General features: G+C 60.2%; 1 protein-coding gene across 1 annotated transcript in view; it reads left to right on the top strand.

The window, feature by feature from the left end:
• The first annotated feature begins 500 nt into the window (after positions 1-500).
• The window catches only part of COL22A1 (collagen type XXII alpha 1 chain), a 167,159-nt gene continuing 143,297 nt past the window's right edge, over positions 501-24,362 (top strand). Inside the window, exons 1-3 of the mRNA XM_054590689.1 lie at positions 501-600; positions 3,666-4,232; positions 23,236-23,310. Coding sequence (XP_054446664.1) covers positions 501-600; positions 3,666-4,232; positions 23,236-23,310 — 742 coding nt within the window. The remainder of the gene's footprint in view (positions 601-3,665; positions 4,233-23,235; positions 23,311-24,362) is intronic.

Below are 24,362 nucleotides of genomic sequence, written 5' to 3'. Positions count from 1 at the left end.
GGATCCTTTCAAAACTTGTGTGATATCCTAAGCATTTTCCACAAATCTGCCCTGAGACAATAACTCAATATGCACAAAGACAGGTGCAAAGATGACTTATTTATTAAACACATAAAATAGCTTATTAAATGTTCAAAAGTAGAAAATGTGACCAAAGCAATGGTGTGGGTGCCCCAGGTAGAGCCTCAGGTAGACAGTCATGATGGGGCGTGGCAGTCCTCGGTACACGTTCACCAAGGGGTGGAGGCGGGACAGATGGAGTCAGCGAAGGGTCACGCTGTTGGCTGTGAGGGGTGTCAGGTCTGAGGAGTGAAGTCCAGCCAGCCCCCGGGGTCTGGGGGAATTCCTCCCACCTGGGGTCCAGAGGTTGAATCTTGGGGCTTCTTGGCTCCAGGACCTGCTCTAAAAGAGTGTCTTTCTTCAGGCAGGAAATGCTCCAGTAGAACCTGACGCTGTTTCTTCCTGGCCAAGAAATGCGTGTCCTCAAGCACAAGAGAGCCATGGCCTGCCTCCGAGGGTACGCGGCGCCCTGCCTCCTGTGGATGCTGCTGCTGCTGCTGCTGTGGAGCGGGCCCCGCGGCTGTCAGGCCCAGAGGGCAGGTGGGGCTGCACCCAGCTGTCCGTGTGCGTGGGAGTGTGTGGCCGCCAGTGCGCCCGTGCGCGCGCCGGTGACTGTGCGCGCGCCAGCTGCCCAGCAAGGGCGCGTGTCTGTGGGAGGGAGTGAGTCTGAGCCTGTGAGTGTGCGTTTGAGAGGAGCTGTCGGAAGCCGTGATGACTCCACCCCGGAATGTGCCCTGAGCTTGTGCCCTGAGCTTGTCCCTCTCAAGCGCCCGTCGGTTTTGGGGGCAGCAGGCAGAGACTAGGGCACTGCCGTGTTGTGCCATCCTGTGTGAAGGCTCTGGGGCCATCCCAAGAGAAATGGACACACTGGGCTCAGCCAGGAAAGGTGGCCAGAGCAGGTTTGCAGGCAACGGAGGAAGCAGGGAAATCCACCCGAGAAGAGGAGGCCCGGGGCGGGTGGGGAGCCCTGACCTGACAGGGTGGCTCTGCGCACCTGTCCAAGGGCCTCCTGGAGGAAGGCGCTGCCTGTACGGAGACCCGCAAGGCCAGCAGGAGCATTGGGCACCTGTGACTCGATCGCTGTACTTAACGCCGCCCCAGGTGGAGCACCACCTCCATGGCAACCTCAACCCAACTTAAAGCTCTACCCCACGTAAAGCCCCCGTCCCACATAAAGCTCCACCCACATAAACTCCGCCCCATATAAACTTCACCCCACGTAAAGCTCCACCCCTACATGAAGCTCCTCCCCACTTAAAGCGCAAGCCCACAGGACTGACTGCCCATTTCAGCCATGGGAAGGCCAGGGACGGCTTTTCCAAGCCCTCATTTCTTAGAGAAGAAAAAGGGGCTCGAAGAAAACGGGCAACAGAGGGGGTCACATGGCCTTCACCTGTGGCCAAGCAGAGGCCAGAAGCCAGGGCACCCGCCCCAGGGCCAGGGCCCTTCCTCCGACCCCTCCCTTAGCTGTCACGTGCCTACAGTCCAGCCTGTTTCCTGGGCGCCAGGAGAAAGTGCACGCGGAGCTCCCGAGGGCCCTGTGGTGAGGCCTTTTGAACAAATGAACTTTCGGCAGCATTAAAACCAATTTGCTCAAGGATGACAGCCCAAAGCCCGGGCCCTGCCTGACCCACAGCAGCAATTGTCATGAACAGACTGGGATGGTATTGTCCCGAAGACAAAAGGATGCCCTTTTGTGTCAAGGAGAAAAACTCCCCAGGAATTATCTCTGAGTCCACACATCTGGGCAAACACACCCCAGAAGCTCTCATCCTGTTAGGGATCAACCCTGGGAAGCCAGGGATTCACCTTAGCCCCCGGCGGGCGGGCGGTGACTTGCATCGCAGAACGAGAGGGGAGGGCGGGTGTGGAAATATCCACAGTGGCACCGATTGAGGCCGGGGCAGGGCAGTGTCTGTGCGCGCGCGCGTGTGTAGCTTTAGTGTTGTTCTGGTTTTTGAACTTAATTCATTGCTTATAAATATAAAATCAGCCCTATAAAATAATGAAATCCACTCGTGGTTCTGCTTGCCAGAGATAAAGAACATCTCTTTTTGCAGGGCCTCTCAGGCGTGCAGACACAATGCCCCACGTAGACCCACACAGCTTTTCACCCCCGACAACATAGTGGGAGCGGGTGCCCACGTCGGCAATAAGGGCCCCTTTCCAGCCCTCCCTGTCGTGACCGCCGGGCCTTCCGCTGTGCGAATACGGACGACTTTGACCTAAGTAGTGCCGTGCGGGGAGCACGCAGCTCGTCCCCAGGGTCTTGCTTGGCGCAGCTGCCTTGAGCTCCTTTATACACCATTTCCCCCTTCTATTTATCTAACTATTTTCTTGGGGTAAATCACTAGATTTGGAACTGGTGGGTCAAAAGATTCAGAGGGTTTTAAGACTCTGAAAAGGAGTGCGGCAAACCCCAAAGCCACTCGTTCCCGGCACAAACGTCTTCTCCTCGCCTTCTCCTTGCTGCCTCGTCTGTGAGACTTTTGCCAATCTGATAGCTTAGCGAAATGGGCTTTTTGGGTGTGTGTTTTTATTTTGTGGCTACTGGCCCAATATTTGTGCCCAGTGTTCCCAGAGGCCCAGTCAGCTCTGCCCTTGGCACCACCAAGACGCAGATTCTGGGAGAGTGGAGACCAGGGCTTCTTGGTAGGTCCCTGGTATGTTTGCACAGCCCTTTGGAGTTGAGAAAACACTTGTCCTCATTACCTAATTGTGAAATGGGGATGAGCCAGCTCTCTGCGCTCACTGCTGTGAAGACCAGAGAGAAATTGTGTAACACTGTTTCTTGTTTAATCAAAAGCATTGTACTGCTAATATAGAATTTGTATTTGTATAGTTATTATAAAATATAAGCGTAGTTTATAAAGCATTATAGAATTCTTCAAATTTGTATTTAAAATATGGGAAAGCAATATATTTCCTATGGTTTCTAAGAGCGAAGTACAGTAAACTGTTTAATATCCAACAAGAGAGCACTGGTTAAATAAATTATGTTCATCCTTGCAGTGGACTCTCTGTAGTCATGGAAACCAGCATTATCACACTGAAAATGGGTTCCCAGCACATTGCAGGGAAAACAGCTTATCCATCAGCGTGTCTGGTACAATCCCGCTCCCATCAATAACTATGTGGAAATAAATGGAAAATGATCAACTCTACGCACCGTGGTTAACCATGGTTATCTCTGTGTAGACGGGACTATGAGCGTTTCAAACATTTTCGGGTTGCGTTCTCTGACTCTTCTGCAATGGACCTGCATTTTTTTCTTTTTGTGGCAGGTTTAAAAAATAATGAAGTCACTTGTAACCCTGTAGTTATAGAAATTGACACAGTGTCATTCCATGCGTGTCCATCACTTTCACGTAAGGTTATATAGTGTCAGCTGAACCTCGCCGCCGCCGCGGGGACACTCATCATCGTGTGACAGTTAGGAAAGGAGGGTTTGAGCTTGAAGGCAGCTGGACAAGGCCGCCAGCCAGAGGGAGCCAGCGGGGTGGGTGTTGGAGGCAAGCGGTGTGACCCGGTGACCACGCCTCCCGGTCCCCCCGGGACAGCGCTCTTTCCACTCACCCCCCTTACCCCTTCTCTCGCCCTTGCAGGCTGCAAAAGTGTCCACTACGATCTGGTGTTCCTGCTGGACACCTCCTCCAGTGTGGGCAAGGACGACTTCGAGAAGGTCCAGCAGTGGATGGCCAACCTGGTGGACACCTTTGAGGTGGGCCCCGACCACACGCGCGTGGGGGTCGTGCACTACAGCGACCAGCCCACCACCGCCTTTGAGCTGGGCCGCTTTGACTCCAGGGAGGCGGTCAAGGCGGCCACGCAGTCCCTGGCCTACCAAGGCGGCCACACCAACACGGGGGACGCCCTGCGCTACATCACGCGCCACAGCTTCTCCCCGCTGGCCGGTGGCCGCCCGGGGAACCGCGCCTTCAAGCAGGTGGCCATCCTGCTGACCGACGGCCGCAGCCAGGACCTGGTGCTGGAGGCGGCGACCGCGGCCCACCGGGCGGGCATCCGCATCTTCGCGGTGGGCGTCGGCGAGGCTCTGAAGGAGGAGCTGGAGGAGATCGCCTCGGAGCCCAAGTCCGCCCATGTCTTCCACGTGTCGGACTTCGACGCCATCGACAGGATCCGGGGCAAGCTGCGGCGTCGCCTGTGCGAGAGTGAGTCTCCGCGCTGCGGGGGGCGGGGACGGGGAGGGGACAGGGGTGTGCGCAGGGCCGGGGTCTCCAGCAGGGAGGGGCCGTATAGCCAGGTCAAGGGAGGCCTCAGCTGCACGGCCGGGGGTCACGGTGGTGGCCTGAGTCCGCCATTCCCCGGCTGTGTAACAGAAGAAACCCAGCTGTACCTCCGCACAGCACGTGCCTGTCGCCAGGGCCCTGTCCTCTCCTCTCGCTTCCAGGGCTGTAGAAGCAGCAAGGCATTACACAGGGCTGCTGGGGTCCAGCCCCACGCCCCACGCTGGGATGCGCAGAGACAGGTTAAATGTTGCCCTCGGAGCCAGGGCGCCCAGCGGGTGACGACAGGGCTCCCTGAGCTGATGAGAGGTCCTGTAAGAAGGTGGGCCCAGACAGGCTTGGGGGCTGACCTGGAGACCCCGAGTCAGCCGCTCGATGTGGTCGGGCGCGGCCGGCCCAGAGGCCTCGGCTGCTGACCTGGCGCCCTCCGGGACAGCCCCAGGTCGCCCAGCTGTCTGTCTGGAAACGACTGTGGCTGGCGGTGAGGCCAAGGGAGAGGGCCTGGAGGGCCGGCAGTGCGCCCGTGGCCCCCAGGGCTCCGGCCTCCGGTAAGGGCATCCTGAGGTCTGCCCTTCCCTAGGATAGGAAGGTTGAACTGGGTTTCTCCCAGGCCCGCCTGCCTCTGTCTCTTCGTTAGGGTGACATGTCCGCCTTGGAAGTTACCCATTGCCAGGCCCGTGCTGGGGGGCTTCCCGTCCGGGGCCAGCGGGCGGCTGGGAGCAGTCTCAGCCTCCGTCCCCCGACTTCTCCTGGGGACTGAGGCTCCCCAGGTGGGGGAAGCCCCGAGGGTGCCATCTCATCAGGGCCAGGGGGGCTGGGGGCTGGGGCAGCGGAGGAGGGGCTGGGGGAGGGAGCCGCCGGGTGTGACTCCTGGTCGCAGGGGTGGGCCTGGCTGGCAGCATGGTGGCACTCTGAGACCGGGCACCCGTGGCTTCTGGACCCCTCTGTGGCCCTTTCCCCCGTGCTGGCTCGCCCAGTCTCCGGTTATTCACACGCACTGAGGGGGGTCTGTGGGCGTGGGCCCTTGCGCTGCTTCTGGGCCTGTAGACAAAGGTAAAGCTCAGCCCCTGCCCTCACGACGTTCGCAGTCCAGATGGCAAAGGAAACAAACAGCGAGGAGGGGCGTAATACTGCCTGGGAACAGGCCCCACGGAAGGGAGGGGTGAGGTTGAGGGGGTCCTGAGGCTCCGGGGCCTGGCATGGGGGGAAGCCAGCTGAGAGAAGGGACGGAGGGTAGCTGGAGGCCCGTGGGAGCGGGGAGGGGGCGGTCCTGGAGGGAGCAGGAAGACACCCCTGCTTTCTCTCCCCTCCTCTCTGGCTGCCGGGCGCCTCCCATTGGCCTGACCCTGTCCAATAGAGGCCAGCAAAGGGGGCCACCCGCAGCCAGCCTCCCAGGACTTGGAGCAGGGCGGCGGCGGAAAGAGGAGGCACAGGTGGGCAAAGTGGGGCTGCCCACGCAAGACAGCTCTCGGCGAATCTCAGAGCTGCGTGAGCCTTCGGACCCGGGGCAGGGGACTGCGGCCAGCGGCCTGGGTTTGTCAGACATGAGTGGGCCCTGTGGCCCTGCAGGCCGTCACGGCAGCCGGGGAGTCGGGGCAGGCGCCCCATGTGGGGCCCGAAGCCCAGGGCACCGCCTAGCACTTGGGAGTTGAGTTAGATGGCACCCCCAGGCCCCCAAGGAAAGGAAAACTGGGGGGGGCGGGGAGGGGGCGTAACCAAGAGAAAGGGAAACAGGCAAGCCAGCCCAGCCCAGCCGGCACCCACTAACGCGTCGTTGGAGAAACTCACGTTTCGCTCCAGCCGGCCCTCTGCCGCTGCTGGCGGAGATGTGACATTTAAGTCGCATCCCATCGTCCGGAGGGAATCTGTTTTGGTAAATACAGCTGTAAGCTGACGAGGGCCTGCTCTATTCTGGTGACAGATGAAGCAAAAATCCCCTCACCAACGGGTCAATTAGAAACAAAGCACAACACCGTAAATAGCTGACAGTCCCGTACTGAAATGCACGCAGCAGGACTGAATCACGAAGTGTCACAAGACCCCGGGCGGCCCGGCACCCCTTGGCACGTAGAGGAGACCGGCGGGCGATGTCACGGCCCGAACAGGAGCCACTCTCGGTGGGGCCTCCTGGGCTTTGTCCGCCCGGGGCCTGTCTTCTGCTCGAGAGTGTAAGCTTCTCCAGGGCGCGGTGTCCTGGCGCCTGGAGCAGGGCTTGCTGTGCGGGAAGGGCTGCCACACGCTGTTTAAAGACGTCACGGCAGTGGCAGGCGACCAGGTCCGTGCCTGCTGTCGTCCCGGTTCTCAGAAGGACGCGCGTCACGAGCTACCTCCTCCCAGGTGCACAGACAGGGAGAGGCAGCGAGCCTGCAACCACGGCCGGCGTAGCTGAACTTCGGGACGTGCGCGTGGTGGTGCGCAGACAGGCGGTCAGGCTTGGACGGGCAGTGAGGTCTGGGAAAGGCGGGCTGGGTGCCGTAGGCTGAATCACGTGGGAGGCGTCACCCTGCTTCCTAGGGTGGGACAGATGCAGCGGCGAGGGCCCCGACCGACTCCGCTGGAAGTGTCTAGAACTGAGGGCCCGCCGGCGCTGTCACCAGGTCCAGACAGCGCTTTGCATCGCGTGGCGTCGCGTCATGTCGCGCTCTCTCCCAGCCCCTGCACTGGCACACGTGGGCGGGGAAACCAGCACTGTGAACTGGTGCTGCGAACACGCGTGACCACTGACCATACGGGGCTGGTCCAGGCTGAGACGTGCCCGGGGCAGCTTACACGCTGAATTTTGTACATTGGGTAGGAAAAAGAGTGTCAAGCATTTCATCCGTATTTTTATATTAGTTCCATATTTACATGATAATTTTTGGAAATTTAGGGTTAAATGCAACATATTCATAATTAATCTCCCCTGATGCTTTTTCCTTTTTTTAAAAATGTGGCTACTAGATAATTTAACATTTCTTGTGAAGCCCACAGAGGAGGGACCTCCTCCCCCTTTTGCTCTTCCTTCTCCTCCTCCCTCTCCTTCATGGTGCTGATGCTGGCAACGGGGACCCAGGCCCCGCTGCTCCCCGAGCCTGTGCTTCCCATCAGCTTGGCTGCAAGAAGGGGGAAAGGGCGGCTCTGAGGGACAGTGGGCTCCCGGCAAAGCTCGGGTCCAGGTCAGGGCCCAGGAAGTGAGGGGCCAGTGTCTGCGGTGGGTGCAGCGGCTCCCGGCCCTCGGCGCCCAGGTTTGGGCTGTGAGCGGCGGCTCCTCTGGCCTGGAAGCCCAGCTGAAAGCGGCGCTGTGAGCCGGGGAGGGGACGGGGCTGGGGCTGGGCAGGACTTTTTGGGGTGGCCACTGCAGGAGCCGCCCTTTGTGCCAACGCTCCTGGGCCCCCCGAGGCCGGCCCTGTCCTTCTGCCCCTCAGGACCTGGCGGCGCCGCCGTGCAGCACCCTCCTGCGGGCTTTCGTGCGAATTCCAGCTGCCTACCTGCCCCACCTCAGTCCGAGCTGCACATGGCATAGCAGTTCTACTAACGTATTGTTTCTAACACATGCACGCACTGCCCTGTGCTTCCAGCCGTCATCAGAGTTCCTGTGCGCGCCCGTATTGGAGTTTGCGCTGTGATTGTTAGCGAGTGAGCGACCAGCGAGGTGATACCGTCAGTCCCCCGCTGACTGGCGAGGAGCAGACAGGGAATGTCCCTGCCCGGTTCGCCCTTGGTCCCGAGTGAGCCCCTGTTAGTGAGTTCCGATACCTAGGAAGCGCGTTCGCTCCACCGCGTCACTGATGTCTCCCCACAGTCCCCCGATGTCGTCTGGGGCTTGCTGTTCTGTCGTCGATGGTGATGAGGCACAAGGAGCTGAACAGCTCATCCAGGGTCCCAGGGCACCAGGTGTTCAACCCTCACTCGGTCCAGAGTCCCCTTCTGGGGCGGAGTCCTTCCTGGCCGCCCTTCCGCAATCCTGTCTGAAATCGAAGCAGCGGACTTGCCGTTGCCTCCCACCAGCACTGGTGGCACTTGAAGGAATCATTATCCCCGTGTTACAAATAATAACACGTCTGCAAACTCATAAGTAGAATAACATCAGCAACAGCAGCTCGAGGCCGAGGGTATTGGAGATGGGTTTGTGGTGCCATGCGCTGGGGGCGGGGGGCCTCTCCCAGCGGCACCCCCCGCGGTCTGCTCAGGAGCGTGGCCCACTGTCCCCCTGACCTTGGACTCACCCGGGGAGGCAGCGCGGAGTCACAGCCTCAAGCCCTGCCTCTCCGTGGCCTGACCAGCTCCCCAGGGGACACAATCTCGGCCTGGTTTCCTGCAGTGTGTGGGGCGGATGCTGCAGATGGGCCCAGCCCCAGAACACTGGCTGTAATTAAGAGCTTCCTCCACCCTGGGCTCTGTCGTGGCCACAGAACAACTTTATATAGCTTATCGGCTCGCCGTGAGCAAGCCTGTGGAATGCCAGCCACCGCTGAGAGCGCCTCCGCCTATTTCTATTTTGGGGGCGCTGTGGTGGTCCTCTCTCCCCTCTCCCACGGGCAAGGACCGCTTTCCTGGACCCTGTCTTTTAGCTCTTAGACAATTGGGCTGAGATGGGAGCGTGGACTAGGGCCAAGAAGGGGCCTCTCCCATGGTCCTGGTGCTTTGCCTCATGGCATGTGGCCGCCCTCTCGGGCCCTCTTGCTGGTGTGGTCATGACCAGCTGCATCGCTGTTCTGGCGAGAGCTATGCCCACTGGATGTTACACTTACTATCATGACTGGCCGGGGCGGGGGAAGAGAGACAGACAGACAGACACGGACACAGAATGTGGAGGTAAAGACATTGTTTGCCTACAACTCTCACTGGGGAACTGGGTGTCCGCACCCCAGCTCTGCATTTGGATGAGGGCCAGCCTCAGTCCCAGCTCCGGCGGGCGCTCAGCCCCTCCTCACGGGCTCAGTCGTAAGGAGAAGGGGCACTGGTGGGGGGGGTGGGCGCGGATATCCATTGAGAGCTTCAGCCTAGTTTTGCTCTGGGGCCAGGGACTGAGCACGTCACCTTCTGAGTGAGGGGTTGTTAGGTTCACTGGGAGGTCTGTCTTATGCCTTCTTTTTGTGGAGGACAACATGTCCGGTAAATAACAGAACTTATTTAGGTGACTGGGAACGGACTACAGAGGCCTTATAGAGGTTGTCTCCCAACAGCGGGTGTTTGAAGGTTCCTGCTTTTTCAGTGATATTGTCCAGAAAGGAAGGAAGGTAGACAGTAAAAATCAATGGATTAGGTTATTTCCAATAGTGATGAGTGTCTTGAAGAAAAGAAAGCAGGGTCACGTGACGAAGTGTGCTGGGCCAGAATGCAGGAAGGCCTCTTTGAGAAGAAAAAAATTGAGTTGAGCTCAGAAGGATGTGACAAGGACGTCCATGCCGAGACATGTGGGCCCAGAGCGCCTTGTAGAGGCAACAGCAAAAGCCCAGGGCCTGGGGCAGGCCTGGGGCTGACTATAGGCGCCTGGAGGGCAGAGCTGGGGCCGAGGGGCCGCGGCTGCTGGTCCTCGGGAGAAGGCGCACTGTCCCCCATTTTGGGAGGCAGAAATCACTCCGTGGCGCAGCTTCCCCCAGTCCCCAAGCTGGCAGGAGGCCGGCCCAGGGGTTGGCCGCCGCCATCCTTGGCCAGAAGCGGAGTCCACCTCAAAGCCCTGCGCTCACCTGCCCCCGGGAGACCCAGCGGTCATGCCCAAGGGAAGGGCTGTGGGGCCAGCTGTGGGCAGGTCCGGGTGGCACCTCCAGCCTGGGCATTTCTTTGGGCCCAGAGTCCCTCTAAACCTGACTCCTGTAGTCGTCAAAGAGGGCACAGCCCTGCTGGGTCATTGTCCCCAACCCCAGTGGGCACCCTGTGTTCTTCCTGACCACACTCCTGCCTCTGTCCCCGTGTCCTTCTGCCTGGCCTGGACACTCCACAGTAAACTCAGGACACACACACACACACACACCCCTCCAAACCCATACACACACCACATGCGTACACCACACACACACAACACCCACCACACACTCATCTGGGAACATGCATGTGCCCATGAGGTGACCCGCCACCCGGCCAGAGCCCTGGGCGGGTGCCGGCCTGGAGGAGTCGGCGGCAGCTCCAGCTGTGGGTTTGGAGCCGCCACGTGGCTGTCCGTGGCCTGGCCGCCGGGCCTGTGCCGGCCTCAAGGCACAGTTCAGGCCGGGGCCCGCCCTGTCCCTGCAGGTCACTGGGAGTTCCTCCTGGCAAAGCTTGTCCCGGTCGAGGTCACCCTAGAAATAGTAATTGGGCTGCTTAATTCTGATGACGTGCTGAGCAATTTTATTAGAAAATGACTGAAACTGACGGAACACCAAAAACCACCCAAATTACTTTTAATTTGTTTACACCGCAGAAGGCCCTGACCCGCCAGGCAGGAGCTGGAGCTGACCCCAGGGAGCATGTGGGCGCGTGTCCCTGCCTCGCCCTGTCTGCACCTGACGCCACCACCCACGTATCAGAGCCTCACGGCTCCCCCCGCGGCCCCTGTTGGGCCAGGGATGGCGGCCTGGCTCACCCTTGTAACGAGCGGGTCCCACTCCGCTGTGTGAGCAGGTGCCCTTATTTCCCCAGCCCCCCCCAGACCTTGGCCCGACACCATCTGTCACTTGGCAGCTGGGACGGCGTCAGGCCAAGCGTTCCGGCTCACGGAGGTTTGATGGTGTGTTTCACATGGTGGCGTCAGTTCTGAGTCAATAAAGGGACAAAATGCAGTGGCCACCACTAAATTGGTACTTGCAAAACACATGTGTACATACACACAGTCTATGTATAACCGAAGCCTCTCCATAGATATGCTTCTGTGTAATTAAATACAAAGAGGAGCTCTGCGTGTCTGCGTGCCTCTCACGCCCTGACTGAACTTGCCTCACACTTTCCGGGGGCAAGTGGGACGCGGGGGTCACACAGTACTCGGGGGCTTTCTGAGACATGTGGCTGATTGATTATAGCGTTTCTGACGTGGAACAACACGGGCTCACCCTTCCTGGAAGGCTGCAGGAATGCAGCTGGCAAAGCAGTAGTATGTTCTAGGCGACTTGTTTAGCTATGACACGTATCAGTCTTTGTCCTCTTCGTTGGAGACTCGGGTTTCTTCAAGGGTGCACCCAAACACGGGCACCAACACACACACAGTCACACTCACACTAAGAGACGTACATACGCTCAAACACACAGCGGCACAGGCACATACACGCCCACCTGTGCGCACACTCCGATGCATGCACGCCCTCACACATGCACGCCCACACACACGCACGCACACAGGGACCGAGACGTGGGGGGCTCAGGCCCCTTCCTGCTGCCCCTTGCCCTGGGCAGCCTGCACGCAGCTGCCCAGAACGCTACGGCTTTATAAAACATCAGTGCGTTTAGAGTGCCGGTCGAACTTGTGAAATCCTTACGTGCATTTTCTGGAAACCCGACCAGCTGATTTTGGTTGCAGCTCTAACAGACGCGTAGGCGGAGTGTTTGTTTGTTTGTTTGTTTTTAATAAAGAATCTTATTTACCTCAGTTTAACGAGCAGGTGGGAGAAGGAGTGGAGGAGTGGGCACGGCGGGCGGGGGGGTGGTGGTTCTGTGCCAATAGGGTTCCGGGCGGCCCTGAGGGAGCCCGGCAGGCAGCAGACGGTGCTCCCTGGCAGGGAAGGGTCTGGAAGCCCTCAGCATCCCCTCAGCCCGAGTCCTCTCCTGCAGCCCCCTTCCGGCCCGGACCCCGGATCCCACCTGCGCTCCCGTGGGGCTGCTCGCGAGGCACTCATGGGTGGGCGGCTGGGCGGGGCTGTGCACTCATGGGTGGGCGGGTGGGCGGGCTGTGAGTGAGCCCCGGGGCTACAGCGAGGCCAGAAGGCAGAGCCCAACCCCTCCCTTGGCTGCTCCGCTCGCCTGAGCCGAGTGCACCGGGCCGGACCCTGCTCCACACTCGGGCGACCCTGACCCGCGAGAGGCCTGGGCAAGAGAGCAAGTGATGCCCGCTTTGCGTTTATGCAAAGAAACGCAAAGAAAGCCGACTGCCCGCTTTGAGTTTACAAGTGACAGGTGGAGATTAGAAGGTGACCCAGAGACGATGCTCACTATCCTCACCTGGGAGGCAGGCCCGTGCTTGGAACCCTTGGACCCTCTACATGGCGTGCAGGGATGCAGTGTCGGGGGGTCGCAGCCTGGCCCCAGCCCCAGCCCCAGCCCCCGGCCACGCTCCCTTCTTTTACACCTCCTGTGCCATTGGTCTTGCACCATGGGAGCCTTGGGGGCACGTGGGAGGACCCCCTGAGACGAGATGCAGGACTAAGCTCCATCCACGATCCCCAGACAGTTGCCCTCCCACCTTCAAAGCTGCAGGGACTACGGACGGGCTAAGCTTCTGGGCCAGAGAGGCCTCTTCTTGTCTTCCTTTCATCTTGAGCCCCGAGTCCCAGCCACTTCTATCCTGGCTCGTCGCCTGGAGGGTTGGGCTGGGGGGCCTGGGTTTGAAGTCCCGTCTTTTGCCCTCGATCGTCTCTCATTCCTTGACCCCGTGCGTGCGTTCCTCATGTGTGAATCAGGTGTGCCGGTGCCACCCGCCTCTGTGAAGTTAGAAGGTACGAAGGGAGAGATGGAGAGGCCCCAGGGCGAGGCGCGGGGTCGGGGGAGTTCCCAGAGGGTTGCGTTTGGAGGAACAGCTTGGGGGTGCAGGCCGAGGGCAGGGATTCGGAGCTCACTCCCGGGCGTGTTCGAGAGCAACACTTCGGAGTGTGGGAGCCTGAGGGACCAGTGGGTGGCAGGAGCAAGTGTGTCCTTGGTTTGAACTCAGTGTGTTTCGAGTGGTTTCAAGGTCATGCGGGTGGAAAATTCAAAGAAGACACTGGAGACCCAGAGAAGCCGGGTGGGACAAAGGTGAGGCCGTGGCGGCACCTGATGACATGAGATGTTCCCTCCTGGGGACCCGCAATGTCAAGCTGGGCACCGGGGCTGAGGACTCTTAGACGGGAGCCCTGGGCCCTCGGTGGCCGCCCCTGGTCCTGCACAGAGGGGATAGAAACGTGAAGCCTTACCCCACACAGCTGGACGGAAGCAGCCAGGAGACCACGTCAGAGAGCAGTGAGCTGGAGCGTGGCGGGGAGGGGGGTGCAAGGAAGGCGGCCGGAAGGCAGCAGATGCGGGCAGAGACTTGAACCCATAGCCAGCGCGCAAAATGCTCTCCCAAAGACACCGAGGCTGGAAAAAGCAGGTCACTGGTTCGCGGTCAGCTGAAAGAGAGGGGGTGGGAGCCGCTTGCAGCTGAGGGGGAGGCCTGGCCCCCCGCAGCGTCACTCCCCAGGTGGGGGGGCCAGCCAGTGCCCCAGAGCCGGGCTGCAGCGAGGGGCAGGCGCCGGTGACCCCTCCCTCTCAGCCCAGGCTGTCCCCTTGGCTACAGGTCCTCAGAGAAGGTGGCAGATGGCCGTTTTCAGGAGCAGGCCAGGTGGCAGGTGCTCTGGGTAGAGGCAGCTCTCCTGGGCTGCGCCCCGCACTCCAAGCGTGCGCACCCCCTCCCCCCACCCTCAGCCCTTCTCCCGTTGCAGCCCTGCCTTCACCGCTGCGTGGGTCTGAGGAGGGAGGAGGTCGAACAGCTGTTCCTCATTCACATCTGGCTGAGAGTCCCAGCAGCCCCACCAAAGTCCCCGCAGGAATGCAGCCAGGGGCCAGTGCAAGGACCCACCCCCACCATCCCGCGGGGCAGGAGAGCGCACGGGGACAGGCCTGGCCAGCTCTACCCCTGCCTGGCGCCTGGGACCCGGCTGTCAGCTCCTGCAGGGCATTAGGGGGCTGAGCCCGACCCCTGCGCGGTCCCGGGGGTCTCTGGCCGTCCTGCCCCCGGGGCCTGCCTTTGCCACTGGTGTCCTGAGTCCGGGGACGTGACCTGATCCTGGACACAGTGAGGGCTGATCCCAGGCCACATGCTAATGAGGAGAATGTGGCCGACTAGAAAAAGTAAATGGTGCCTTATCGTGTTTGTCCATCGCCCTGGGAAGGAAGCACAGACCCACGGCGGCTGCTGAGGAGGCAGGAAGGGCCCCTCAGGGAGGTGTCTGGGGCTTTTTCAGTCAGCCCTGTTTTTCTGAGCCGGAGGGGCAGGTGGTTTGGCCCGGTGGCAGTGTGACTTAGGCTGCAGAAAGCGCCGTCTCCAGAGGCCCCGGGTGGGGCGCCTCGTCAGCCTCCCCGGCCACAGGACACACCCGCACTCGCCACTCGTTGCCGCGGTGTCCGCCGTGGGGCGGGGGGGAGGGCGGTCCTGCCCCTTGCCCATGGGTCCGCCCTGCAGTCCTCTCGGCCAGGACACTGCCCCTCAGGCTGAAGCCCCTGGGGTGCCCCCGCCCCGCCGACCCTCTGAGGCTCAGGGTGTGTGGGCAACAGGCGACAGACTGGGTTCCGGCGATGTTTCACGCAGCGCCCCGGGTCCCACGGCGAGAATGCACCGGGGAGGAAGGAGGACGGCTGTGAGGTCAGGGTGGCCCTGGGCCTGGAGCTGGCCCTTCCCGCCCTTTCTCTTGGCGGACCCCTGCCTGAGGTAAGGGTGGGTCCTGGCGCAGACCTGAGCAGCCAGCCCCGGGGGGCCTGACGACACAGAGGGTGCCACCCGCCAAGAGCACAGGCTCACCCCCAGGACAGAGCGCACAGAGCAGAGGCCGAGGGCGACGCTTAAGGAGCTGTTCCTTCTCACTGCGCTGATGGAGTCACCACCCGCAGCAGCGACCTGGGGCCAGAGGGTCCGTATTGGAGGCAGAGGCCAGCTTCGGGGGGAAGGTCGGCACTGGGAGACGCGGCCCTCACCCCAGCACCGGCATGCCTGTGACAGACACACCAGACGAGGGCGCACGACAGTACCCCCAGCGGTGCTGTTTCCTGGCCCTGCCGCTGGCCGGGGACCTTCGCGGGCACAGCAGAAGCTGCAGGCGACGGGCCGGTGTGGACGTGGCCCTGGGTCTGGTGGGGATTGCGCCCTGCGGCACCTTCTCTTTGTGGGATCAGACTCCTGTCTGTGAACGAGAGGGCTGGCCTGGGGGTTGGTCAGGCTTTGCCCTGATCCTGCAGCCTGGCGTGCCGTTGTCAGAATATTAATTCCACTGAGAAGTGCCTTTCCCATTCGTTCCCTCCCAGCCTAAGTCAGCCACTAACCTTTCTGGTGGGAAGACCTGCCAGATGTTAGGGTGCACTGGGCGGGCTGTGGGGGGCTGTGTATTTCAACCAGACCGGGGTGCACGTCCTACCCCTGACACTTCCTACCAGAGGGATCGGGAATGGGCCACCCAGCCTGTGTGAGCCTCCACAGGCCTACCTCAGTATTCGTCGGCTTCAGAACGCGTCAAACTCTGCATTTGTTGCATTTTGACAAGAAAAAAAAAATGTTTCAGCACTTGGTGCTTGCTGGGGACTTAGCGCTTGCTGGGGACTCGTCGCCCTTGCTAGAGCTCGTATGCGTCATGACGCTGCCCGGCAAGAGAAAATGCTTCGTTGTCCAGGACTCGTCCGTGTCAGCACTGCTCACACGTTCCAGAACGCGTCGACGACGAGGACTGAGGTTCCACTGTCTGTGTTCATCTGTAAACTGGGAATGTAACCCCCCGCCCCGCCCCCACCCCCGAAGGCCACTGAGAGACTTCAGTGCAACCCGCTGGAATGGGGGCTCCAGGCGAGCAGGGACTTTCGCCTTTCTCTTCCCTGTGGCCTTTTTAGCATCCGGTCTGCAACCCTGTCCCAGCGGAGGGTGGACGCTCAGGACACGTCGGCTTGTGTCTTGCGCCCACACTCCTCAGTGAGGCCAGCAGCCTGAAGCCGGTACCATCTCAGCAGAACACGAGTGTCCGGCAGTCCTGAGGCACCGGACTGCCATCCTGCCCGCCCCTGGCCTCTGACGCCCCATGCTGGGTCCCCTGCCCCTCCTCCTCACAGGTTCTGCTCATTGAAGGGGCTCTGGAGGGTCCCCAGAACCCTTGTTCTACAGATGGATCATTAGCCCCACCCTGGTCTTGCCTCTCCTGCTGGCCGTCCACACAGCACGCACCGTGGGATCGGACACCGGTGCACCAGTGGATGGGAGACAGGGGCTACCAGATTCGATAAAGCTGGGCTGGGGTTCTGGATCCCCGAACATGGGTTCTGCCGCTTGGGGACCAGTCACCGAATCTTGTGAGCCTCTGTTCTCTCTCCTGAAAGTCCCACTTGGAGTTGTTGGAGGTAACAGCATGTGAACGTGCTCAGGGCAAGGGATTCAGTAACTGGTCTTGCTTTTTCCTTTCCCCTCTGAGCTCCACCTTACGCTGAAATACTTGGAGGTATTTTCGGCACTGCCGAGTCCCTTGGAATAATGAGCTTGTTGGTTTCAAGAGGAACCAGGTGACATTCAGTCCACATACCTGCTTGTGGAACCCCAACTTGGAAACAGAGTAATTAGCATCTTTCTGGAGAGGGAGACTTTTGTCGAGAGAAGAGACGTGCTTTGGAAACCTTGGGAGCAGGTGTGTTTACTGGAGAGCCCTTGTGAATCGCTGCGAGAGGCGGTGTGGATGGGTAATTACAACCTCCCCGAGCGGGAAGGCAGGCAAGGAAGCGTCTGGCTCTGGCAGCCGCTTGCCCTGCCCCGCTCCCTGTCTCTTGCACCCTCCCACTCAGGCGGCCGCCCCGCCACCCCGAGCACCCCGGGTCTGTGCCCCAGTGTTCGGTCCCATGGTGCATGCTGCCCTGTTCTTGCGACTGCGTGCCGGGCTGCCTGAGCGCCCCCTCCCTGTGACCTCCGGGCCTCTCTCCCTCTGCCCCCCACCTCACCAGCCTCCCTCCTCTGCCATTTCCTCTTCACCCCCAACATTTTAATGGTGGAGGCCGGGGACCTAGTTTGGAGACTCCTTTCTCTCTCTCTCCTCCCCCCCGCCGCCCCGCCCTTCTCCAATCTCATCCACTCCCAAGGCTTTAAACGCTGTCTGTGTACTTGTGCACTAGCAGCCCTCCAGGGAGAAGCCGGGAGCCCCTCCTACGGGAGGTCCTTGCAGTCTCTGGTGACACCTGCTGGTGCTTGGTCCATGGACGTTCTCCTGGAGAGAACGGAGGTTCAAGGGACCTGGGACGTTTGAAATCCCACAATAACGACCGCTGCCTCTACTGGTGTGCCATCTCCTCGCTGCCCTGAATTCCAGACCCTGCCTGGGGCTGAGAAGAGGCTGCCCCGACCCAGTATCCACCCCCTCGTTCCACTTGAGCTGCAGGGGAGCTTCCCTCCCAGCCCCTGGGCAAGCGGGCCCCTTCCTCCCCAGGGCTCTGCGCCGGCTGGAACCTTCTACCTGTTTGCTCTTCCCCTGGCTGGTTCACCCCGCTGTTAGCGCTGGGTTCCAGCGTTGCTCAGCAGAGATATTTGACCAGACCAGCATGTCTGGTGTACGGCCTGGCCCCCGCAACCAGGGCCCCATCACGTCGCCCGCGGATCTCACTCACTGCACCGATCGCGTGGGGACCAGCTCACAGCTCCCTCTCTGCCTCTTCGTGTGCTCTCTGTCTCTGGCACATGGATGCCAAGAGGACAGGGCCACCTTTCCTGTGTGTTTCCATGTTTGTTCCTTGCGCCAGGATGCGTGGGCTGGGCCCTTGGCAAACGTGTGTCGGCCGAACGAATGAAGGAGCTTGTATTAGATGCCAGGTGTCCTGCCAACAAATTCCCACCCGCTGTCCCATCTAACCTTCAGGATGACCTTGGAGGGGAATAAACCCCCACAGGCTTTTACACCTGTTTCTGGGCCTGGACACAGACACAGAAGGAGACACTGATGGGCTCCAGGTGAGGTCTGCAGACTCGAGACCTTCCCCACCTGCCTAGGAGACCACGCCCCCCGCGGGCCCTGCTTCAGCCGCACTTCACGCCGGGGACCGGGCGCGTGCAGGTGCTCAGACAGGGGAGATGGCCCTGGCGGGGCCTCTCTTGTCACTGTGTCCTTTGCCTCTCGAGGCTCCTAACAAGTGAGCACACTTTCCGACCCAAATCTGTGCCCGCACGCCTCACATGTGCCAGCTCCTCCTGGGACGGAGGACCTGTGGCCCTGATCTCGTGGACCCGGCGCTGGCAGCTGGCAGCTGTCAGCAGGTCCAGGGGTGTTTCTTTCTGGCAATGTGCTGTCACTTTCCATCGCTGGCTTTTATGAGAGAGAGCGGGGACCTGTGTTGGGTTGGCACCGCAGAGGGCAGGCCGGGGCGTTTGTGGTCTGCCTACCCTGGGTTCCCAGTCCCAGCTGCATGTACGTGGGCACCGGTGGGCCACCCTCAGAGCACCCCCTGTTCCCTGGGCTCGGAGCACGCGGGCCCCTTCTGCAAGTCGGGGCCAGACAGAGGCAGCGGGGCGCCTCAGGCGGGCTGGCTGTCCGTGCGGGCTTTGGAGACAGACAGACTTGGGGCCCGATGGGCTGAATGGCCTTGGGCAGGTGACCTTGGAGAGACTGCTGGGGGCAGCGGTCAAGAGCCTGTGCTGGGGCCAGCGTGCTGCCACTTACTCGTCCGTGGCCGCGGGCACTCGGTTTCCTAACTTTTCTACCCTTTCTTTCCACTTCTGTAACAGTAGCAGCTACCCGATAAGGCTGTCGCAAGGATTTGATTAAATGTGTGAATGTATTCAACACCCGGTGCAGAGCAAGCTTTTTTCTGTCTGCTGGTCACGGCGGTGACTCTGTCCCCCAGCAGGGCGGCCGCAGTCCCGCACAGGGCCTGCGCCTGCTGCACTCAGCTCCCGGGAGGGAGCCCTTAGGGTGTAATCATTATTCACAGTGTCCCTGAGCCCTGGGGCCGGCTCGGAGTCTGCTGGCTCCGCAAAGTGGGAATGTGTGGACGATTTCCCGGCGGGCCCGGGAGCCGCGGTGGAGCCGGGCCCTGCGCCTGCTGCCGGCTGACTCATCTCCCCCCTCCGCCTCCTCCCTGCCCACTTGGAATGCCATCACCTCGCCTGTGGTGAGCCGTCCTCGGCAGCGGCTGCCGGGAGGTGATGGATGGCCAGGGACTGCTTCCTCTCTCTGCTCGCTGGGCTCCACTCCCGCTGTACTCCGGTCCCGCCGAACTCCTGCGCTGGGGCCCCCACGCTTGTCGGGGCAGGGAAACAGGGTGTAAATTCAGACACTCCTATCTCATGAGCGTCTTAACCTCAGTTTTTACATCTGTGTGATGGGAACAAGTTGACCTCCTCGCCGATGGTTGTGGGTAACACCCCCACCTGGACAGTGGGCGCGTAGTAGGGGCTCAGTAGTTACCAGAACCCTCTCCTGACTGGAGATACCCGTGGCTGAGAGCCACGGGACGGCTTGGCTGTGTGTTCTCCAGACAGAACCGCAGGGTGTCCGTGCAAAGCGGAGGAACACCAGAGACCATCCTGTGCAACCCCCCTTCTCCCAGACGCGCAGATCCACTCTCCTCTTTGCCATTTGGGAAACCGAGGAGGAGCTGAAGTGTTTTTCCAGAGAAACTGCAGTGAATTCCTGCGTGTCCCCTGGGGCGGCAGCTTTGACCAGCCGGAGTCTGGCCTCCGTGGAAGGCTTCTTGGTGAAATGGAGCCCATCCTGTGGGAGGAGAGATCTTTCTTCTCTGCGGAAGTCTAGGATGTTCTACTTACCCAGAGACCGAGGGGAAGCGAGCGGCAGTGGGTGGCGAGGCATGAACTCCAGGAGAGTGGCGGGGTCTTTGTAGTCAGCCATGTTCTTTTCAGTCCCTTTCAGTGTTCTTGGGCTTTTGAGGAGGACAATCAATGAACTGGGCAGGAACTGACTGCGTGCACATTTTGGTTCCTGAGAACTTTCCCCTGTTCTTCATCCCAGAACTGCTGCTTCTGTTCATCCTGTGTGGTTGCCCAATACATCCATGTTTCTTGGGGTAGTGAAAGTAATGCAGTCTGTCAGCGGCCCCGTAACCAGAAAAGGAACGGGCCTGTTCTCACCTCCCTCGTGAATTATCCTCGGCATAATAATGAGGAGAAGCTGGCCCCCAAATCCTTCAGCCTGGCTTAACCCTGCCGCTCAGAAAAGACATGCCTGCAGGTCTGGAATACATGCAGCCACAAATAAAGAAAACCTACCTACAGTGGCTTGGACAAGCAGAAGTTCACTTTTCCTGTGCTCTTCACCTTGGCCAGGGGTTGGAGTCCTCTCCTCCATTCTCCTAGGCAGCCCCCTGCTCAGACATTGTGTGCAACATTTGAAGGAGGGAGAAGGGAAAATCAACTTGCCCAAACCATCTGCCTATCTATCCTCTTACATCGGGAAAAGCAAAAGTTTCTTAAGAAACCACCCCTCTCCCAATCAAAGCAAATCTCTGTTGTTGGTTTCCTTGTTCAGAACTGGGTCACGTGTTGCAAGGGAGGCTCCTAATTGGCTTAGACCAACCAGCCACAGCTTCTCTCCTTGGGCAGGAAACGCAGCCATTCTGAGCAAAGGTGATGCTCTTTTAGCCAGGAAGGCATGGGGAAATGATGTTTGGTTGACAACTGAAGGTGTCTATGGCCCCTCCACGGCAGGAAGCCGGGAGTTGGTGAGCTCTCCTCACTGGCTCATCAACGTGGTGGTGAGCCCATGCCTGGAAGGTCATCCAGTCCACCGTTCAGCACTTACTTCTCATTCAGGTGCCCCTGGCCATTTCTCTTCTGCATGAGCTCAAGACCTGCCCATGGCTGGGGTGTGAGGACAGTGTAGCTATAGGGTGGGACCGACATCCGGCCAGGTCTGCAGACATCCACGCACTGGGGAAACAGACGGGGCCTCAGCGTCTTCAGCGTGGCACCCTCAGCTCTATGACATGGGCGGGGAGGAGGGCCTCCCTACCCAGGGTGGGTGACTGAGAGCAAGGCCCTGGGTGGGGGGGTGGCACGAGGCTAAGAAGACTCTGAAAAGTTGCGAAAGGGAGCCGTGGAGCGAGGAGACGCGGAGATGTCCTGCAGCTCTGACCCTGTCCTGTGTTTACATGTTCCGAGTCTGCCACCACAGTCAGCCCGCCAGTGCCCTGAAGGCAGGGACAGTGACTTACCTTTTATCCCTTTTGCGTGTCCCCAGGACTCACTAGCTCAGTGCCTGGAACCTATCTGGAGGTCTATAAATATTTTTCTTTGAATAAAGGTGCTAATGCAGAAATAAATAGATCATCACCCTGACATGGACACATCTTGGCTGAAGGCTATACTTACGGGCTGAGAGGGGCTTTGGATGCTAACCTACCTCCCTGCCAAGCAGGTGCACCCAGGGCCCCCGCAGCTCTGGGGAGCTGGCTGGATAGGGTATTTTGGGAGCCACTTGTCCCGACTTAACTAAGTCAGCTATAAATTGCCCCTTAAACCTCTGTGAGCCTTAGTGATGTGCCCAAAAGGGACTGGCAGCTGGTTTGGGGAGGGATTCCTTAAAGCTGCCTGGGCAGGCTCTGACGTCTTTGAAGAGAGTCTCTATCTTTTCTGGGCCTGGGGTCTTCGGACTGCCCTTGCCCGTTGGGCTCAGGAATCAGGCAGCTCCCCCGGGATGTTGGCAGAGACCAGCCGGTGGCTCTGCCTGCCCTGAGCTCCAGCCGCCAGCCTCCCGGGGTTCGCTCACAATCAAGGCTAGAACCTCTGAGTCAACTCATTTTAAATGACGCACAATCCCCAGCCAGTCCCTCTGGCCAGCTGCCCGAGTCACAGTGATCGATGGTCACCCTGCAGCTGCTGCTGTCCCGGGAGGAGCCATCCAAATACCGCACAGTGCCTGCGCCCTCTCCAGTTGCTGGCCCTAGACAGGCAGCTCAGGGTTCCTTCCAAAATAGCCGCTTCCGTGGGCCTTGTCGGACCTCCTGGTGCCTTTCAGGATAAACATCAAAAATAGCACCTCCCACATTAGGAAGGGTCTCTTCTCACCCATTGCCCTCACGGCTGATGGCGAGGGGGCCCCACACCTGCCCCGCACTTGAACATTCACGCCCCAGGTTATCAAAAGAGGCCGTGGCACGCGGAGCTGGGGGGGCGGGTGTGCCCAGTGGCGTGCGGTTCTGGTATAATGCGGGTGGGCGGGTGCACGCTAGGTCGCCTCAGGTGTTGAGGGGCCTCCTCTCCTGTCCCAGTCCTGGCATGGGCGTGGTCTTGCCTGGTGCTCCCGGCAGCCCTGGGACCGCCCGGCGTGCGCTTCAGGAAGACGCCCACACCCAGACGCTCACCGCAGACCCGGAGATGCGGGGACTTGCTGCGCGACCCGCACGGGGCGCGGGACTTCCACGTTCAACGCGGGCGTTTGTTCTGGGGTGTTTAGGGCAACTGAGAGAGTCCTTTTTCCTGCCAACTTCTTTTTTTTTTCTTTAGAGTGAGTAATTGCCAGGCTGGTTAGGTAGATATTTATGGAATATCCTATAACGGAGCAAATATTTTTTCCGGCATGACTGACTGGTCCGCGTATGACCCGGCAGGGTGTGCGTTCTTCTGGCATTGTCCCTGATGCTCTTAGGCGGCCTAAGGGATACCTTCCTGGTGGGGCCCGTTTCGCTGATGTCCTGCTGACTTGGGACTTTCACGTATAAGTGTAGGCCTTTGTTCTGAGGCCCCCCCCGCCCCGCCGCCCCGTGTCTCTGTGTGTCTGGCTAAGCCTGACCGCTCCTTTCCACGGGGCCCCAAGCGTCACCTTTCCATGGGAGCCCCCCCCCCCACCGGCCTCCGCCAGCTGTGCCCTGAATCCCCCAGCGACCGTGCCCTCTTCTGTCACTTGTTACCCTGTTGACCACATGGGTTTGGTGTCTGGCTCCCTGTCACGGAGGACACCGAGCGCCTCCTGCTAGGGACAAGGCCTCGTTCCTATTTGCATTTGCTCTGGGCCCTGGCCACCCTACCAGCTATGAGACGGGGGGGCCCCTCTGAGGTCTTGCTCCGCAGGGTGACTGGGGGCCCCGTTGGCTCACCGGCCTCTCTCTCCCCTCTCGCTCTCCTCAGACGTGCTCTGCCCCAGCGTCCGCGTGGAAGGAGACCGCTTCAAGCACACCAACGGCGGGACCAGCGAGATCACAGGTGAGAGGGCGGCCCCCGCGGGCCTTCCGCAGCACTCGCTGGGCCGGAGCATGTCCTGCGTCCACCTTTGGGGCTCGGTGGTGACCCCGTAGGACTCACTGCAGGCTGCGCGGGCGTGAGGGAGGGGGCGAGGGGCTGGTGAACAGTAAGCGAATGATCGGCAGGACAAGCAAGAGGGTGAATCAGCAAAGGCGTCGGGAGTGAAGGAGAGAGTGAGTCAGCCATATAAATACACGGGTGAATCAACGGCTGAGCGAACAAAGGGACATGTGACTGCAGCTGCCCCTCAGAGGCTGCCTCTGTATGTGACGGGATGTACTGGGGCCACATGGGGGCGTGGCCCAGGTGGCTTCGCCATCATCAACCTGATAAGGACGAGCGTGGGTTTACTCCTCCCTGTGGCCTGGAGTCCTGCAAATCACTTCGGTGCCCGATCTCAGGGACGGTTCCTTCCACGGAATCCACGGTGTCGATCTGGATCCCTGAAGTGTCCCCTCCCCTCAGTGGGCTCTGAGTTCCCAGGATTCCTCACAGGGCCAGGTGGGAGGTGACCGGCCTGCCGGGCACCCACGCTGTGTGTGCAGCTCCGAGGCACAGAGCGCCCACGGGGCCCGACGCCTCCTGCCATCCCCCCCGGCCCGGGAAGGAGCCCTGGCCAGGAGGAGGCTGAAACAGGAGTTTCAGAGACACAGAGCCTCAGACCTGCCAACTGCAGCGCGGCCGGGTAACTGGAGAAGCTTTTCGGCTCTGGAAACACGCGGCTCCCCAAGCCTCACCTCCGGGTTTTTCCTTAAATGACTCTGGCTATTTTTAGACCTTATCTGGGCTGGAACAGCGAGGATGTGGAGAACAGATGAGGCCGTTTGGAGGCGGAGATCTTGCTTGGACTGGCCTGTGGCTCACCATCCGGGGGCCTGGGGTCAATCTCCTGACACCTCGGAGGCTCTGTTTCTCCGCCTGCGTAACTGTGGCCTGGACCCAGTGTCTCTGAAGACCGCTCTTGGCACTGATGGTGAACACGAGCCACTAAAGGTGTCCTACAGCTTTCCTGG

The sequence above is a fragment of the Pteronotus mesoamericanus genome, unplaced genomic scaffold (genome assembly GCF_021234165.1).
Source record: "Pteronotus mesoamericanus isolate MK-2021 breed Mesoamerican mustached bat unplaced genomic scaffold, CSHL_Meso_final scaffold_174, whole genome shotgun sequence".
NCBI classification, from domain to species: Eukaryota; Metazoa; Chordata; class Mammalia; order Chiroptera; family Mormoopidae; genus Pteronotus; species Pteronotus mesoamericanus.
Note: the sequence above shows the minus strand (reverse complement) of the source record. Positions and strands in the feature narration are given on the sequence as shown.